We start from the raw sequence: 18,581 nt of genomic DNA on the forward strand, positions 1-18,581 counted from the left end.
TTTTTTTTTTTAAATAAAAAGTCTTAAAATGTTAACAACTTATAAAAAAAATCACATAATGTAAATAAGGTGCCTTTTAAAAAGAATATGTGAATAAATCACTTTTGACAAAAATGTCAGACAGAACCTTATAATTCTAAGGTGACGAGATTACTGAAACGATGACAAGGAAAAATAAAAGAGGCCTAATTTTATGCTAATGTCCTACTTTTAGAAAATATGAGATTGTTTTCACCAGTTTTGTGCGTGTTCAATCCATTACGCTGATTTAGTCACTGACTCTTTTTTTACAGTATGTGCCAGTTAATAGTTAAAATAAGTCATTTTAATATTTACAGCAGATATAATTTCTTTTTTACTTAATTTACAAAAGCCTATAAAATAATTAAAAGTGAAACAGCTTGAATTATATGTAAACTGCAGTACAAACGCCTCAATTTTCTCTCAACTATCTTAGAAGTCACTACTTCCAGCTCTGACCCATGCTTTGGATACAGTGTTATTGATGAAAATTGGAGAGACTTGCGCCAGGATTACTATAACTATTACTCATTCTATGGCCATGATGACACTCTTGTTGATTGGAAGGGCTGGTATCGGCTGTATTTGAATGGAAAAAATGCTCAACTCTCGGAGTGGTGCGTGACACAATCAGGATGTGGTGGTGACATTGCTCTGTTTCTCAATGGTTCTCATCCACGACTTGAGGATGGGGTGGTGACCCGTGAAGTATTGGGTACATGGTCAAGCTCGTCATGGGTTTGGTGGTGGTGGTGGTATACGTGGAGCTTCGACCTCTCCAAGCAGTGTGGCTACTACAAATCTTCCTCCATCCAAGTTAAAGCCTGTCCTGGAGATTATTATGTCTATGAACTAGTCAGACCCAATGCCTCAATGATCAGACCTGCGTACTGTACAGGTGAAGTTTCATGTATAGAGTTTGAAATTGAGAAATGTATTAAGATGGTCTCATAAAAAAGGTACATTTCAATACAGCATTTAAGCAGTGATTTCAATAATTACTTTTTTTTCTCAACAGTTGCTTTTAACAGTATCAATAATGATCCTTGTTACAACTATGAATCTCTGGATCGTCCCTGGAGAGCCACAAATGAAAGTGGATTTTCTGTTAGTGATGAATTTTTCTCCTGGAACGGCTGGTACCGACTTTTCTACAACGGGATGAACATCCAAATGTCAGAGAGCTGTATTGGTAGATACGTCTGTAATGCATTTAGTGGTCTGTCACTCAAGGGGCCTCACCCTCAGATTGATGATGGAGTGGTGATCAGAGAGGTCTGTGGAGGCGAAATGTTTGGCTGTTGTGCTTTCAGATTAACAGCCATCAGGGTCAAAGCTTGCCCAGGCGATTACTATGTCTATGAATTTGTGAAGCCTCTAACATACTCAAATTCAGCGTACTGCACAGGTACTATTATTCTTTGATTATTATTATTATTATTATTATTATTATTATTATTATCATTAAATGAAAAATGTCTATGTTATTTCTCTAATCTTTTCATTTTTACTTTTCAGATATTAGTACTGTAACAGAAGCCTTTTCCTCTACAAGCCCGGCTTTGGTTATTGGGTCCAGCATGTGTAGGTTTTATAGTAACATTAAATACATTAAATGTTAGATAGGTAGTGTGTAAATAAGTAACCATGTTTGGGGATTTTTAATAATATTAATTAATTAGTTATGAGCATAGTGGTCGTTCACGTATCACGTCTTTTGTGCGGTCAATTTTGTTATATCGAATGAAGATGCACAGCAAAACATCTACATTTTCACCATAGGAGCATGATTTCAGAAAAGTGTTGAAATGGGTGAAGTAAGCAACACAACTTTAGTTTTTCACCAATTTTAGACGCAATATGTGTACAGCCAGTTAGAGAACCTAGGTGGACTTCTGATTGTTTGCATGAATGTCACCTGACCAAAAGCCAAACGACTTATTCCTTTTTATTTATTGCAGGTTATAAACTTTATTGTTTTTTGTCCATTACGTCAGTATTTTAGAATATGTCCACCATTATTACATACAGTTAAAGTCCCCCTGTTTAAAGTTAAAGTTAAAAGCCCGTTTAAGCCAGTTAAAGCCCCCTTGTTTATTTTTTTCACAACTTCTGTTTAATAGAGAGCAGATTTTTTCAACACATTTCTAAACATATTAGTTTTAATAATTCATTTCTAATAACTGATTTGTTTTATCTTTGCCATGATGAAAGTAAATAATATTTTGAAACGTCTATACAGCTTAAAGTGACATTTAAAGGCTTACCTAGGTTAATTAGGTTAACTAGGCAGGTTAGGGTAAGTAGGCAAGTTATTGTATAACAATGGTTTGTTCTGTAGACTATCGAAAAAAATATATAACTTAATGGGGATAATAATATTGACCTTAAAATGTTTTTTAAAAAAATTAAAACTGCTTTTATTCTACCAGAACTAAAACAAATAAGACTTTATTCAGAAGAAAAGAATATCACAGACATACTTTGAAAATGTCCTTGCTCTGGTAAACATAATTTAGAAAATATTAGAAAAAGAAAAAAAATTAAAGGGGGGCCTTTAATTTCGACTTTAACTGTATATAAAAATAATATTTTATTTAATATTTTAATGTTTTTTCAGCCACTTTCAACAGAGATTATGACCCATGTAATGATTACAACATTCTTGACAACCACTGGAGAAGCACACTAAACTACAGAGCTCAATATTATTTTGATGACACTCGTGTTGAATGGCATGGCTGGTATCGACTCTACATTAATGGAATTAGCGCTCAGATGCCTGAGTGGTGTTTCATTTATATGTCATGTGGAGGATTTAGTTCTCTGTGGCTTGGTGGACCTCATCCTCAGTTAGAAGACGGAGTTGTTACTCGGGAAGTCTACGGCTCTGTTAATGACCAGTGCAGTTCCTATCAATCCAACCCAATCCAAGTCAAAGCTTGTCCTGGGAATTACTATGTCTATGAATTTAAAAAACCAAAAATATCAATTCCAGCTCCAGCATATTGTGCAGGTAAGAGTCATTCTCTTACACTTTTTATTACATGAATATTATGAGTGTTGATGTAAACACTGCATTTACATATCCGCTAAAGATTGCATTAACTGCAGAAATCATGTTTGTGTGAATTCAAAGAAAATATTTTTACTGTTCCTAAAACAGATCCATTTACCACTCCAAGTGTTGACCCTTGCTACAACTACAACAGTCTGGATGAGCCATGGAGAGCCACTGACCACCCATACTATGATAAATATTATTACAATGTAATGTGTGATTATAATGCCTGGTCCTGGAATGGCTGGTACAGGCTGTTCTACAATGGTCAGAGCGTCCAGATGCCAGAGTCATGTGTTAGTGCTGGTATGTGTGGCACTAATTACCCACTTTGGCTCAATGGCTCCCATCCACAACTAGAAGATGGAGTGGTTACCCGAGAAGTCTGTGGTTCCTCATGGAGTGGCTGCTGTAGCTTCAAATCTCATCCCATTCAGGTCAAAGCTTGTCCGGGAAACTATTATGTATATGAGTTTGTCAGGCCACAATTATGCTCTGCTTATTGTGCAGGTAGAGTACAGTATGAGTTTTTTACTTGTTTACTGTCATTTTTGGATATAATAATAATAATAATAAATCATGCAAATATTTTAGTAGCTGTAGCAGGGGCAGTAAAAGTATTATTAGTAGTAGCAGAAGTAATAAAAGTAGTAAATACATTTCTGGTGTGCTTTTAAAATAGGTCTATGTGTATATATAATTTTATTTCCTGGTATTTGTTTCCTTTACAGATGTCAGCACCATAAATACAACAACAACAACAAATATTTCCTCAGGTATGTTATTGCAATTTACAAAAATGATGTAAACGTGGCATTACATGGTAACAGAACACTGTATTATAATGCTAAATCTGACGTACAGTTGAATTCAGAATTTTTATTTTATTTCTTTCCCAATTTTTGTTTAACAGCGAGAAGATTTATTCAACACATTTACAATCATAATAGTTTTAATAACTCATTTCTAATAAATGATTTATTTTATCTTTGCCATGATGACAGTAAATAATATTTTTTCTAGAGATTTTTCAAGGCACTTCTATACAGCTTATAGTGACATTTAAAGGCTTAATTATGTTCACTAGGCAGGTTAGGGTAACTAGGCAAGATATTGTATAATGATGTTTTTTTCTGTAGACTATCGGAAAATAAATATATAGCTATGGGGCTAATAATTTTGACCTTAAATGGATTTAAAAAAATAAAAACTGCTTTTATTCTAGCCGAAATAAAACAAATAAGAATTTCTCCAGAATATATATATTCTCTGTTACACCCCATTTACACGGGGCTTCAGCATCAACGCTTGACTGAAGGTGTGTCTGAAGTTGGGGCTGACAAGATCGTCATAGCAGCATCAGCCAATGAAATTCAGTCAGCAATAGGCCACTGTCTAGCTAGTGTATTTGCATAAAGCAATCTGATTGGCTGATGCTTCCATCAGCGCTTGTGAAGTTGAACTAGTCCCAACTTCTGCAGCGAGCAATGCCTCTGAAACGGCGGCAATGGATCCACAATGCAGTTTGGCAACGGCTGACGTCACCCATTTAAAGTGAATGGTAAGCGTAGATGCTGATGCCCCGTGTGAATGGGACGTTAATCATTTAAAAAAGAAAATAATAATTCTGACTTCAAATGTATATAATGTAAACTTTATTACCCTCTCAAAATTATGTTTTTGTCTATAACACTGATGCAGGTCCATTTTATCCATTTGGATTTGGAGACACAGAAACTAATCGTTCTGATGATGGCATTTCATCAGTCATCTACTTTCGACGACCATTTATATTTTTTGGACAGATATACAACCAAGTATATGTTAGTCATTCCTTAAATTCATGAAGTGATTTTATTTGTATTACCATTGTATCATGCTAGGTTTCAAATTATTTAACTTTTGAATAATCAATATATGCTTGTAGTGCTACACAGTTATTGTGCTTGTTTGGTGTACGTGTACACAGTCCAGAATTTAATCACACAGCTTAAAATAAGAGTTGATAGTCAACATTGTCCAATGAACTAAAACAGTAAACCATATTACAATGAAATAACTAATAAAAGGTGATTAAATAAAAGGTGATTAGAATGTGGTTAAGTACTAAAAAAAAGATTTGTAAAAGATTTTCTGCTTTCCCTTGAATACTGTTAGATTTAGAGTTAAAATATTGTACAATTCTTTCCAGATCAGCAACAATGGATTCTTGACTTTTGACTGGCCATGGTACAGCTACTATCCATACCAATTCCCAGGTTATGGTGGACAAGACATCATTGCTCCATTGTGGGCAGATATTGATAACCGCTTCACTGGTGTCATTTCATATCAGCAGTACACCTCCGGCAGTGTCATTTCAAATGCCACACAAGACATTAACCAATACTTCCCTGACCTGCGCTTCTCGGCTACTTGGGTCTTTGTTGTAACATGGGACAGAGTTCCATATTATCCAATTTCAAGAACCGTAAGAAATCTAATCTGACTCTATAATATCTTCATGTTTACCAAATCAAAATATTAAACCAGGCTCTTTCTGAAAACGTACCTCCATATACATTTCTGTAGACCGCCAAATACGTCCCAGGAGCTATGTTTTTCGCATAAACTCACCAGAAGCCGCTGTCAACTGACTGTTTGAGTGACTGAATGGCTTACCCACCCTCCTCCTTTCCTAAACCCAACCAATTGTATTGATTGACCGGCCCACCCACTTTCCTAAACCCAACCAGCAATTTACTAAAGCAATCCAGAAAAAAGTCATGTCCAGCCATGCGTAGCTCTGGCTACATAATTCGCTATCTCCAGAAACTTATTTAACCCTGCCGGTCCTACACCACCCAACCCGCTCCAAGCTGGTATCGAACCTACCAAGGAGGCTAAAGACCATTGCCTCTAGCATTCGTCTCTAGACCACCTTTAGAGGTCAGAAGAGTGAGGTTTACCTGCACAGCACTTACTAGCTGGCCTCCGTTACACTCACCCCCCTAAACCTCACTCCCAACCAGGTCACAGCACCAATGTAACCCCGCCGGTTCTACACCACCCAACCTGGCTGGGATCAAACCAATGACCTTCCGCATGGGAGTTGGTTGCTACTAGTCAGTTGCACCTACTAGCTGTCCACCGTTACACTTACATAGGGCTACGTTTTCAGAATGAGCCTATGTTGCAAAATATATGTTATCCCAAAGCTTTTTAAATGAGGCATTTAAAATTTAGTGTTGACCAGCATGTGATTTTTACATTTGTCTTTTCAGGAAACATCTTTTCAAGTGGTTTTCATTTCTGATGGCCATTTATCCTTTATTTTGATGAATTATGGAAAAGTTGCTCCAACTCATCGATTTGTACAGGTTTGAACAACAGAAGTTGAATCAGCACCAACTGACTAACTTTACAAAAACACCAACATAATTTTTATCTTTTTTATTTTAATCACATACAGGCGGGTTATGACACCAACAGTTCTAGATGCTACTTCTCAATTACAAGTTTGCTACAGAGTGACATCACAAACTTAACCTACAGCAGCAATGTCAATGTGCCTGGCAGATGGGCCTTCAGAACAGATCATAGATCACGCTGTTGTCAGTTTAATGGTAACAATTTTCACTTCTCTTTAGCTTTTGTGATAAACCTTGTAAACCCTTTTCCTCAACATTATTTAGGTATTTTTTATACGGACACAAATGTATTGATTTCACATGTGAAAGCCAAGTTAAACTACTTTTTAATATAGGTTTTGCAGTCCAGCTTGGAGACTTTCTGTAAATGTGTCATTCTTCATGTGGTTCTTTCTTTTGCTAAAGAAGATCACTGTTCTGAGTTCAACTGCACTGAGAATGAACATTGTGAAAAGAAACATGGTGTTTATGGCTGTTCCTGCAAGAAGAACACAAATCACAGATCTCAGCCTTCAGCAGCAGACTCCTTTGGTCAGAATCATTCCACAATAACATCTCAAATAGAAATATATATTTTCATTCTCGATTATAATTTGTTTTCTGGTCATCGCTGACATTCTCTTGGATGTGTTCTCTCTCAGACTTCACTGAAACCTGTGAAAACAGCCATGGCTCTATATCTCTGTCTCGCTGTCAGCTTTTTGATGCTGGCTTTCCTTCTGACATCTTACACCTCAATGACCCCAGCTGCAGAGGAACAGTCCGAGATGGCCAAGTGGAGTTTTACTTTGACAACAATGAACACGTGTGTGGCACAAGTCTAACAGTAAGTCAAAGTCAGCTTTACTGTCAATTCAACCTCATTTACAGACAGTGGGCAAATTATTAATAATTTTCATCTAATTTATTAATAAAATGTTTACCTTTTCAGTGTTTTGAGGAATATTTTCTGACTCTTTTAGAGGTTACTGAAGGTCAAACTATACAAATTTGGTGTCTACTGTTTCTTTTTTTTAGGCTACATGCAGATATAAACTCTTATTTTACCAGAAACGTGTTTTATGAAAACTTAAAATGTCGGTGCTCTAGAACTGCCAGTTTCAGACAGTTGAATGATATTTTTCCTTGAATTGTTTGGTGCGATCATGCCTTCACAATGGTTTACACCGTTATAGGGGGAATCAATGTATATTTATATTATCCAATTTAATTATTAATATTTAGGTTATAGATCAGAGAAAGCTATTTCTTACTATTAACACACCAACACACAATACTATTAACACCCAAATCTCCCTGTAATTCGCACCCTGTCTACCGGACATACAAAGAATCCAACCCAAGCTCATTCTGAAAACGTAGTCCCGCGGACGTTTCTGGAGACAGCGGAATACGTCCCGGTAGGTACGTACGGCTGCATTTATTTTTTTCAAGCGAACGCTACGGGGCAGTGTGACGCTGTTCCCTTTTGCGCTTGCCGGCCGGCTGATCGCTTACCTTTTTGTGGAGGGCTTTCCGGCTGCAACCCGTTTGTCCACTCAGCTCAGCGTGTACGTCGGCAGGCTTGAGATGCAGAGAGGAGTTGACCACGGCGATCGGTTTCGAGTCCGGGGAAGTGCGGTTCCAGAAATCAGTTAAGACAAAAACAGAATCCCAAAAATTAAGTGAACGAGTTTCATAACAGGGTGAGAACATGGTGAAATCCAAAAACTCAGTAAAAAAAAAAACAGTGCTTTTCTTTTTTTGGACAGCTTTTGTAAATTGTTGCTCGGGTTTAGGGAAGTGAGCGGGCGGGCGGGTCAATCGGTAAAATTGGTTGGGTTTAGGGAAGGATAAGGGCGGGTCAGCCGATTGGCCGGTCGTGCAGTCAGTCATCCGGTCAGTCGGACAGCGGTCTCTGGTGGGTTCATGCGAGAACAGCGCGGGCGCGAACTGCACTCGCGAGATGCATTTGGGATGCGAAAAAGCGCACACAGCGGCCTCTCGAGGATTCGCAAAAACAAAAACTGCAGCCGTACATACCTCCCGGGACGTATTCCGCAGTCTCCAGAAACATCCGCGGGACTACAATTTCAGAATGAGCCTGGGTTGAGAGAATCGAAATTACTTTACTCTCAGACAATAGATGAATATCAGATAATATTAATATGAAGTAGAATAAAAACAATCAATAAAGACAGTTACACACATAATATAATCAAAAAATATAGGTAAAAATAAGAATTGTAAACAATACAGTCACACCGGTAACACTTTACAATAAGGTTCATTAGTTAATGCATTTACTAACATGAACTAATCATGAACAACACTTGTACAGCATCTATTAATCATAATTAAACATTTACTAATGCATTATTATCATCCAAGTCTGTGCTTGTTAACATTAGTTAATGCACCGTGACTTAACATGACACTGAACGACTGTATTTTCATTAACTAACGTTTACTAACATGAATAAATAATGTTGTAAATGTATTGTTTATTGTTTGTTCATGTTAGCAAATGCATTAATTAACATTAACTAATGAACCTTATTGTAAAGTGTGACTATTACACCTAAGGGCACATGGGATAGAGTGCAATCCAGAGAAGTGCAGATGCAAAACAGTATACAGAGATTCATAATGTATGATAGTACTCAACAACACATGCTTTTCAATTGTTTTTATAATTTATTCCAAAGTCTATTCAGTTACAAATGTTCAATTAACATGTCCCTACAGGCCAATGGCACGCACATCATCTATGAGAACTTTATTAAGGGAGAACCAAACACAACTGGACTTCTCGTTAGCAGAGCAAAAGTCCTGAAGCTTTCTTTCAGCTGTGTTTATTTGCAAACACAAACACTCTCCATGGACATCAACCCTCTTGAGAGGTGGGACACATTTACTTCAGCCAAATTTCAATCAGGGTTAAAAAAATCTAGGTTTAAACAACTCTTATTTGGTTCAATTTGGCAAATAATCGCGAAGTCAAAAAAGGAAAAATCCTGCACTGGGTTGATTTATTGAATCTAAATATCAGAATGTCGGTGGATCTTCATTTGCACTTATCTGTACTATCATAACTGTTTACATTTTGAAACTCATCAGACACATACAACAATCTGCTTTTGTCTGATGTTGGTCAGCCTCCATAAGCTGTATATATTATAAATGATATAAACATGGACAGACAAAGTGGTGTCAGCATCCACATTCCCAAATCAGACTGATTATGAATGATTATCAATCAAGGTTGTCTCAACCCAGCATTTTATTACAGTTTGACTAATTATTTGAACAATTGGTTTTCAAACTTACGCATATCTTGTGTAACATCTTCAACAGCAAAGTGCATAAGACCCTTCCTGCTGGTCAAGGTACATATCGGGTCCGAATGATTCCATACCAGGATGCAGAGTTCCTCCACCCCTTCACTGGTAACGTGGCTAAGGAGGTGAGCAAACGCATTTTTGTGGAGGTTCGCGTTGATGGAGTTGACGACCGTCAGTTTGCCTCAGTGATCGACACATGCTGGGCTACACCTGTGAATGATCCTCACGATTCTCTCCGCTGGGACCTCATTGTTGACAGGTGAGTTAATGTGGTAACAATATCAGGACATAAATAACAATGTTCTAAAATGTATATTAAATTTTGCTAAAGGTAAGGCATGCAAGAACTAACTTACCTATATCACATGTCTTTGGGCTGTGGGGGAAATCGAAGCACCCGGAGGAAACCCTCACGGACATGGGAACAACTCCACACAGGAATGTCAACTGACCCAGCTAGGGCTTAAACCAGCGAGCTTCTTGCTGTGAGGCGACAGTACTAACCACTGAGCCACAGTGTCGCCCCCTGCAGACAATACAACAAATAATATTTAATGTAACCCTTATGATTTTTACTTTTTTTTTTTTTTTTTTAAATAAACATTCCGATTTTGGTTCTTGCAACAATCAAAAATAATTGCAACGGTAAAGAATTTACCACTTTGTAATGTTGCCATTCTTGTTCCAATACTTAAAATATACTGAAGACACCAAGTGATGAGGTGTTTTTTTAAGTGATGAGGTGTAATTTTGTGCCATTCCTGCTGCGAACAAGTCTTAAGGTGGGCAACAGTACGAGGTCTTCGTTGTTGCACTTTGCACTTTAAAATGCACCAAAAATTATCTATTGGAGGCAGGTCGGGACTGCGGGCAGACCAGTCAAGTACTTGTATCCTCTTCCTCTGCAGCCAGGACTTTGTAATGTAAATTTTTGTTTTGTATTGTCATGATGAAATATGCACAGGCATCACTTAAAAAGAAGGCAGCATATTGTGCTCCAAAACCTCTATGTACTTTTCAGCATTAAGATGAAGATGGCGTTCATTTCTCCCAAAAATACCTGAAATACTGACTCATCTGACCACAGTATTCGTTTACACTGTGTGATGGTCCATCCTAGATGTCACAGAGGCCAGAGAAGTCGATGGCGCTTCTGGACACTGTTAACATAGGGCTTCCAATTGGCACAATACAGTTTTAAAAGATATTTGTGGATGTAACTACATATTGTGGTACTTGACAAAGGTTTGCCAAAGTAGTCCTGAGCCCATGTGATGATATTGCTTCGAGATAAATGACGATTCTTGATGCAGTGCTGCCTGAGGGATCAGAGATCGCAAGAGTTTTGGCTTGCACCCTTGTCCTTGCCACACTGAAATTCCTCCATATTCCCTGAATCTTTTAATTATGCTATGCACTGTTGAAGATGAAATATCCAAAAGTCCTTCTATCTTTCTTTGAGGAAGACTGTTTTTAAACATACCAATAATTTTCTTATGTATTTGTTGGCAAACTGGCAATCCTCTGCCCTTCTTTGCTCCTAAAGAACTAAACCTTTCTTGGATGCTACTTTTGTACAGATCATAATTACAATCACCTGTATCAAGTCACTTATCATCACTAAACCAATTCACCTGATTACTTACAATAAATTGTAGGGGTGTCAAAATTAATTGTTTCTTCGGTGCACCGCGATGCAGACGCGGACAATTCGGTATCGGTTCAGTAATAACCATAACCGGTTATTATGTAGTGACGTCATTTATCTCCTATGCGCTCTGTCACGAGGGAGGTGAGCGCCGTTATTTACAACACTCAGCCAACTCAGGGCCGGCCCGTGGCATAGGCACCATAGGCAAATGCTAAGGGCGCTGTATATCCATTGGGGCGCCAGAAATGAGCGCGGTTCAGTTGGTTTTGTTTTCGATTTTCCTGACACACTTTCAGTTATAGACGGCAATAACTCAAAAAACGCTTACCCTAAAAAGATCTAAAGTGTATTTCCAACAGAAAGACAAAGCTGGTTATGTTTCACAGCTGTCTTTCTTTTTTTCGCTCGACATTACGAGCACTGCTCCGTTTAAGCCCTCGCAGTCTGCGTTTACTTTAGCCATGCAGAGCTCGCGCTGAGAGGAGCTTTCTGTAAGGGACCGTCGGAAAAGTACTTATTTTTTTTTCATTTTTCTGCTCCGCTCAGCGCGAGCTCTCCCTATTGCAAGGGCTTAAGTGTGTTTGTTTGTTTGATGCTGTCTATGTTTGTGAATGTGTTTGAATGAGAGACAGTGTGTTGCTGTGTGTCTGTGTGTTTATACAGACAGCATGTTATAGCCTCCCCCCTAAAATATAACACTATATATGGAAAGCATCGTCAATGCACCGTGATGCACCGAGATATCGAATTGAACCGAATTGATGGCATGATAATTGTAACCAAACCGAACCGTGAGACCAGTATAAGTTGACACCTCTTATAAATTGCTCCTGTCTCAAATTTTCTGGAATGTGTTGCAGGTCTAAATGACAAGAGAAGATGTATTTTATTTACAAATGAATAGAAGTTGACCTGACAAAACATGTTTTTGTTAAATGTTTTGTGTTCATATTGTTTGCAATGAACAACTACTCAGTTTTCCATACTGTCCCAGCTTTTTCTGATTTGGGGTTGTAATATAAAACCATTTGTTACATCAAGAGTGACTTAAATTTAATTATTGATTATTTGCTTGACATCATCGCTTGGACACTTAAAAACAAACAAACCTAATCTTTCCTATTCTTTTGTAAAATGCTCAGGTGTCCCAATCCAAATGACGATACAGTGGAGCTGGTGGAGAATGGCAATTCCACGGTCAGCCGTTTCTCATTTGAGATGTTTGCCTTCACTGCAAACTCCACAAAGGTTTACCTGCACTGCGCTATTCACCTTTGCCTTCTGACAGACAATCACTGCTCAGTGGTAAGTTTAAGTTATGAACTGTCTTGGTGTTTGTGAATGGTTTGGATTTTTCATTAATTGGGTAATTTGTTATAATTACCTAATTGTGTCCATGCTGTCTTTAAAGTTAAATTCCACTTTTGGGCTTATTAATGTAACAGAATACTTCAGTCAATCAGAATGCTGTAAACATTTGCCAATAAAATGTTATCATATATAAAGCATGTATAAATGGATGCACTATAAATTATACATAAAAAAAGGACCCACTATAGCATTGGACAGCTGTATTATGTCTAAGTAAATGAAATGTATTAATCAATTAATTAAATTAAATGACATTAAAAATGCTTTTGTATCACTTTAAGATGTTGGTCTAGAGCAGGTTTATGCACTTAGTTGTTTACTATGAATTAATGAGAATTTGTGAGTTGTGGACTAAATGTCTGGATTCAGCACAAAGTCTGCAATACACCAGCTGTTTGGGTGGTGTCTAAATGCCACTAATTGGCCATTGCTTTTTATAAAGACATGAGAAAAAATATATATATTTTAATGCTAAGCATTGCAGAAATATGTAAATACAGATAAATTGTAAGGCAAAAAATCCCCTCATGGGCAACAGACATAAAGCCAAAATAGCTTTTTGTAATAGTGCATGGTCTTTTTGCTCTCTTTATTTATATTAGTAGGGCATTTTTGTAAATTTTTTGCCATATGCCAGTAATAGTTCTCTGACCCTGAATGAAACACACATTTATTCATTTAACCCTGTAAGACCCAAATATAGAAAAAAATTAGCCATTTTTTACCTCCCAGATATTGTTTTAGGAGGCCTCTGATTTACTGTAGGTCTTAAAGATTTTTTACATTTTTATATGTTAGTAAGTCTTTAGGGAAATGTTGTAATATTGCAACGTTGGGCCTAGTTGTGGGCAGAATTTCTGTCTTTGTACTCACTTTGTCTGAACAGGTATACAAAGCATTTAGGCATTCATTTACTTAGCCCCATAGCAAAATATATCATAAGTAATAATAACACAACAATAATATTTTTATGAATAAAAAAGTATTTGTATATATAAAATTGTATATTAAAATTTATTGTAAAAAATAAAATAAAATATTTATAAAAACATTTGGAAAAAAAATGTTTGGTCACATTCTGTGTGGTTTGAATGAAGTCTGTGTTTACTTGCAGTGATAGAGAAAGACAGATCTTTTTTCATCTTAAAAGTACAGGCAACGTGGTGAAATAGTTGTCTGCATAGATCTTGTAGTTTTGACGCTCTGGAAGTGTGGAGCTTTATCATGACATCACCTGATAGCCCAAGTTCAGTTTTGGCTTGTCATATTCCATCTTCACTTCCTGCATGCACAGCATGCTGTTGGCCTTCCAGTTGTGGGTTTTTTTTTTCTTTTACAAAATCTACCAGTAGGGGTTGATGAAACCACACGGGTTAGCAAAACCTTGACATCTTGCTTGACACAACAACTGGAATAATAACTAACTCACACAACTTGTTTGTCTTTTATTTTAGAACTGTGACTCTGAACACCACAGAAGACAAGAAAGATCTGCGGATATTCATGACAGTGCTCACATATCACTGGGTCCATTCATGTGGTCTGAAAATGACAAAGGTGACATAAAACAAGATAAAGTTTATTTGAATTAAGCAATATCAAATTAGCCACAGTGTTGTCGATTAATCATGAATACAGTGTCATGATACAAAGAGTGAAAACTTACATCTTAGCGGTATTTAATTAATTATCAGCCTAAATATAATATAAATATGTCATTATATGACTGCTGTGTTATATCTTTTCACAGATTTGCTGGTGCCACGCCAAGTGCCAGTAGCATGAGCTCCATCTCTGAGTGTTTCTCTTACTGTATTGCTTATTTCTCTGATGTGTTTGCTGATATTCTTCTAGAATATTTCCACTAAGAGACTTTGCATGTTTAATCTAAACTGTTTGTCTCTTTCTTAATGAATGTTGCACTGATTCCACACCATTACAATCGTTCAATAAAGGACTTTTGTGTGTTTATCTAGAAAATGATCAGTTAATTAAAAGATTTTTACATTTACAAAATTGCATTTGTATCAGATTCTGTAAGTATATGTACAACAAAGCCATAAATAATGAGATTATGCAAATCACACAAACATGGTGACATATTGGTCAAAGCTGTTCTTTTTATTTCTGTTTTGCTGTATTTTTCTTTTGTTGTATGTATATTAGTGAAATAGAAATATGCATTTTACATACATTACTTCTATAAAAAACAAAATAATTAACAGAATGAACTGGTTTTTCTTCATTCTTCACTGATACAGACTTTTGTTGTATATTTGAAGAGCATAACATACAACACAACATTCACTAAATCAATTAATTTAGAAATGATCAAAACAATGATTTTAATACACACTTTTTAATAAATAGTGATGTACAGCTTCTGTATTCTTGTAGGTCCTGTAGTAGTAGTTTTTGATGTTGTTTTTCTTTTGCATATGTAACGGAGGCCAGCTAGTGTGTGCTGTGCAGGTAAACCTCACTCCTCTGACCTCTAAAGGTGCTCTATCGAGAGGCACTAGAGGCCATGGTCTTTAGCCTCCTTGGTAGAGCAACTGACTCCCATGCGAAAGGTCGCCAGTTCAATACCAGCTCGAAACGGATTGGGTGGTGTAGGACCGGTGGGGTTACACATATTTGCCACATTAGGGTTTTCTTATGGGTGTTTTAAATCAAAGCATCTGCTTGGTAGAATTTTACAAGCTTAGACATTTTGATATATTTGTGAAATTATTTTATTCAAAAGGAAGGCATATTAAATGCAAGTAAAGTGTCCAGTTCATTCATTTATTTTCTTTTCGGCTTAGTCCCTTTATTATTCAGGGGTCGCCACAGCGGAATGAACTGCCAACTTATTCAGCATATGTTTTACACAGTGAATGCTCCCACAGCTGCAACCCAGCACTGCAAAGCAACCATACACCAACCACACACATACACTTCGGCCAATTTAGTTTATTCACTCTGTTGGTGATCTTCAAGCGGCCCCCTCTACCTTGGGGTGCTTTTTGATGCACAGCTTAGTTTTAACTCACACTTCAAACACTTGACTAAAATGGTGTTCTTTAACCTATGTACCATTGCGTGGATTAGACCTTTTTTTATCACGGCCTGATGCGGAAAGGCTTATCCATGCCTTTATCACATCACGTCTTGACTTCCGTAACTTACTCTTCCGGGGCCTACCAGCAAGTTCTCTGAGACGTTTACAGTACATTCAAAATTACTGCACAGGCTTTAACACATACTTCCTCGCGCCATCTTATCACTTCTGTACTTCAGCAACTTCACTGGCTTCCTGTTATGTCATGCATTGATTTTAAGACTCTGGTTTTAACATACAAAGCAGTGTATGGGCTAGCACCTGACTACATCTGTGACCTGGTAACTCTGGCCACTCCCACCCGCAGTCTTCATTCCTCATCTGCAATCTTGCTGTACCAGCCACGCTGTAAACTGAAGACTATGGGTGGTCGTGCTTTTTTGTACAGTGCGCCTACGTTATGGAATGGCCTACTCACCAGCATCAGGAATGCTGTTTTTCTGGATTGTTTTAAGAAACTTCTTAAGACACCTTTTTACCGTTGCTTTTAACTTAGATTGATTATTTTTGTTCATTTTATCATCCAATTGTATTGAATCATTCATATTTTATTGTGGTCTTTTTATTTTATTTTTTGACTGTTTTTATTGTTGTGCTTTGTTTGCCTTGTATGCCTGTCAGCACTTTGGGACTGAGAAAAGAGCATTATAAATACAATTTATTATTATTATTATTATTATTATTATTATTATTATTATTATTATTATTATTATTATTATTGTTGTTGTTATTATTATTATTATTCAATTAACCTATACCGCATGTCTTTGGACTCTGGGGTTGAAACCGGAACACCCAGAGGAAACCCACGCCAACACGGGGAGAACATGCAAACTCCACACAGAAATACCAACTGAATTTGTGAAACAGACATCAAAATCTAAACTGGTATGGGAAGTTTGGTGGTATTTAATTTGAAAACAAAGGATGTTTGATATAGTAGGTTCTGCCATTGATTTTACTGTAAGAATTGCTTTAAACTCTTGAATTGTTTAATAACATCTTTAAAAAATCACTTACTAGAAATGTTCAACTGATTGTTTGGCATGATTGCTTTATGTTTAGAATGCAAAATTATGGTTTAAAATATAAGTGCAAATAGTCCCACAGGTTTTAGGGTGACAGTAAAAAAGTTTTAATATGTTACTCTTCCTACGTAAAGAACAGTAAAATATGTATTCAGAACATAAGACTTATGCTGGGTTCACACCAGACATGTACTGGAATTAAGTACAATACAAAACTATCACTACTATTCACATACAAAGTCAGTCATTACAATGTAAATGACCGTCACATGGACTGAATGTGTGACATGTTAGCCGTGAACACATGGAAGTAGACTCAATCACATCTTCCATGCAAGTTCAAGAAATTGACCAGGAGCAAAAAAATTGTGTGATGTGAAAAACATCCCGCGGGTAAACCAGAGCTAGTGACGCTGTGCTTCATGTTTGGTGTTACAGTAATATATAAATATAGCATATATAAATGAATTCTAAATGTAACTGCAAACTATCTAAAGCCACAACTGGTGTAATGCTAAGATAATTTAAGTAATCATTTGCATGAATATTAATTTCATTTGAATTTTTTAAATTACATAGACAATTCTAGCGAATACAAAAATATGTTTTATAAAATTATGTTTTGTGTAGTCTTAAACCTGACTGGTGCCCGAGAATTAGGTTTATTAAGTCTTGCTTCACTGGCTCGTCATCCCTCCTTTTTGATTCATGCATAAAATCTATCAGGAGCCATGCAGTATAAATAAAATCACCATCATATTATTTAAACTCTGTTTTGTCGACTTGCAAACTCACAGCGTACCGACACCTCAGCAAAAGCGTTGCGTGAGCAGCACAGTATTTTTTTTTTGGCTTGCATATTTAAAACTAGATCTTACACCAGGAGTAGAGCAGTGCGTCAGTGACAAGCTGGAGCAGTGCATGAGGCGAGCAGGTATGTTTTTACTTCTGTGCACACGCTCAGTTCGCTTTTTGATTAAACTACATTGCTTTCATCAGCGTTGGTTTGGTTGCACATAGAGAATAACTTTTTTATTCTGGGATTACCACTCTTAATAAATACACTTGCATAAAATATAACACTTTAAACACGGGTAACACTTTAGACTTTATAACTATCTGTTATAACTAGTTAATAGATCATTAATAAACTGTTAGTTAATCTAAAACTGTTAGTACTTGTAAATGACTTGTTAAGTAAAAGTTAATAGTTTGTTAATTATTTATAACTGTGCCTAATAGATAGACATTTGATAACTTAAAAGCTGTTTGTTAACAAGTTATAAATGATTTATAGCTATACCTAATACATTAGTAATGGTTTATATATGTTATTAAGACGTTATTCTAAAGTTGCAACTATTCTTCATTTATTAGCTTAGTAAAAAAGGAAAAGTTGCAACTAGAATAACGTCCCAATAACATACATAAGCTAATAACTAACACTTAACTGATATATTAACTCACACTTTACAGATCAGTTGTTCATAGTTTCTTAACCATCTAATAACACCAGTGAAACTTAGTAGGACAGCAAATGGATGGAACAAGTTCAAGCCAAAGAAATTTGATGTGATATTTAAAATATAAAATGTTTGTACCCTAACCTTGTT

General features: G+C 36.5%; 1 protein-coding gene across 5 annotated transcripts in view; it reads left to right on the forward strand.

Annotated features, from left to right (window-relative positions):
- Nucleotides 1-15,064, forward strand: part of si:ch73-181m17.1 — a 36,432-nt gene extending 21,368 nt beyond the window's left edge. For 2 of the 5 annotated variants that reach the window (XM_087276857.1, XM_087276855.1), the window contains exons 15-31: nt 458-919; nt 1,040-1,429; nt 1,540-1,605; nt 2,642-3,037; nt 3,188-3,592; nt 3,814-3,858; nt 4,784-4,905; nt 5,274-5,552; nt 6,346-6,441; nt 6,534-6,687; nt 6,898-7,023; nt 7,134-7,318; nt 9,220-9,374; nt 9,829-10,074; nt 12,609-12,771; nt 14,292-14,394; nt 14,588-15,064. In XM_087276857.1, the coding sequence (XP_087132983.1) occupies nt 458-919; nt 1,040-1,429; nt 1,540-1,605; nt 2,642-3,037; nt 3,188-3,592; nt 3,814-3,858; nt 4,784-4,905; nt 5,274-5,552; nt 6,346-6,441; nt 6,534-6,687; nt 6,898-7,023; nt 7,134-7,318; nt 9,220-9,374; nt 9,829-10,074; nt 12,609-12,771; nt 14,292-14,394; nt 14,588-14,622 (3,428 nt within the window). In that variant the 3' untranslated portion in view covers nt 14,623-15,064. The remainder of the gene's footprint in view (nt 1-457; nt 920-1,039; nt 1,430-1,539; nt 1,606-2,641; nt 3,038-3,187; nt 3,593-3,813; nt 3,859-4,783; nt 4,906-5,273; nt 5,553-6,345; nt 6,442-6,533; nt 6,688-6,897; nt 7,024-7,133; nt 7,319-9,219; nt 9,375-9,828; nt 10,075-12,608; nt 12,772-14,291; nt 14,395-14,587) is intronic. The other 3 variants (XM_087276858.1, XM_087276856.1, XR_015504480.1) reach the window with 2 other exon arrangements.
- Nucleotides 15,065-18,581: the final 3,517 nt, after the last annotated feature.

This window comes from Danio rerio, chromosome 12 (genome assembly GCF_052040795.2).
Source record: "Danio rerio strain M-AB ecotype USA chromosome 12, GRCz13ab, whole genome shotgun sequence".
Lineage (NCBI taxonomy): Eukaryota > Metazoa > Chordata > Actinopteri > Cypriniformes > Danionidae > Danio > Danio rerio.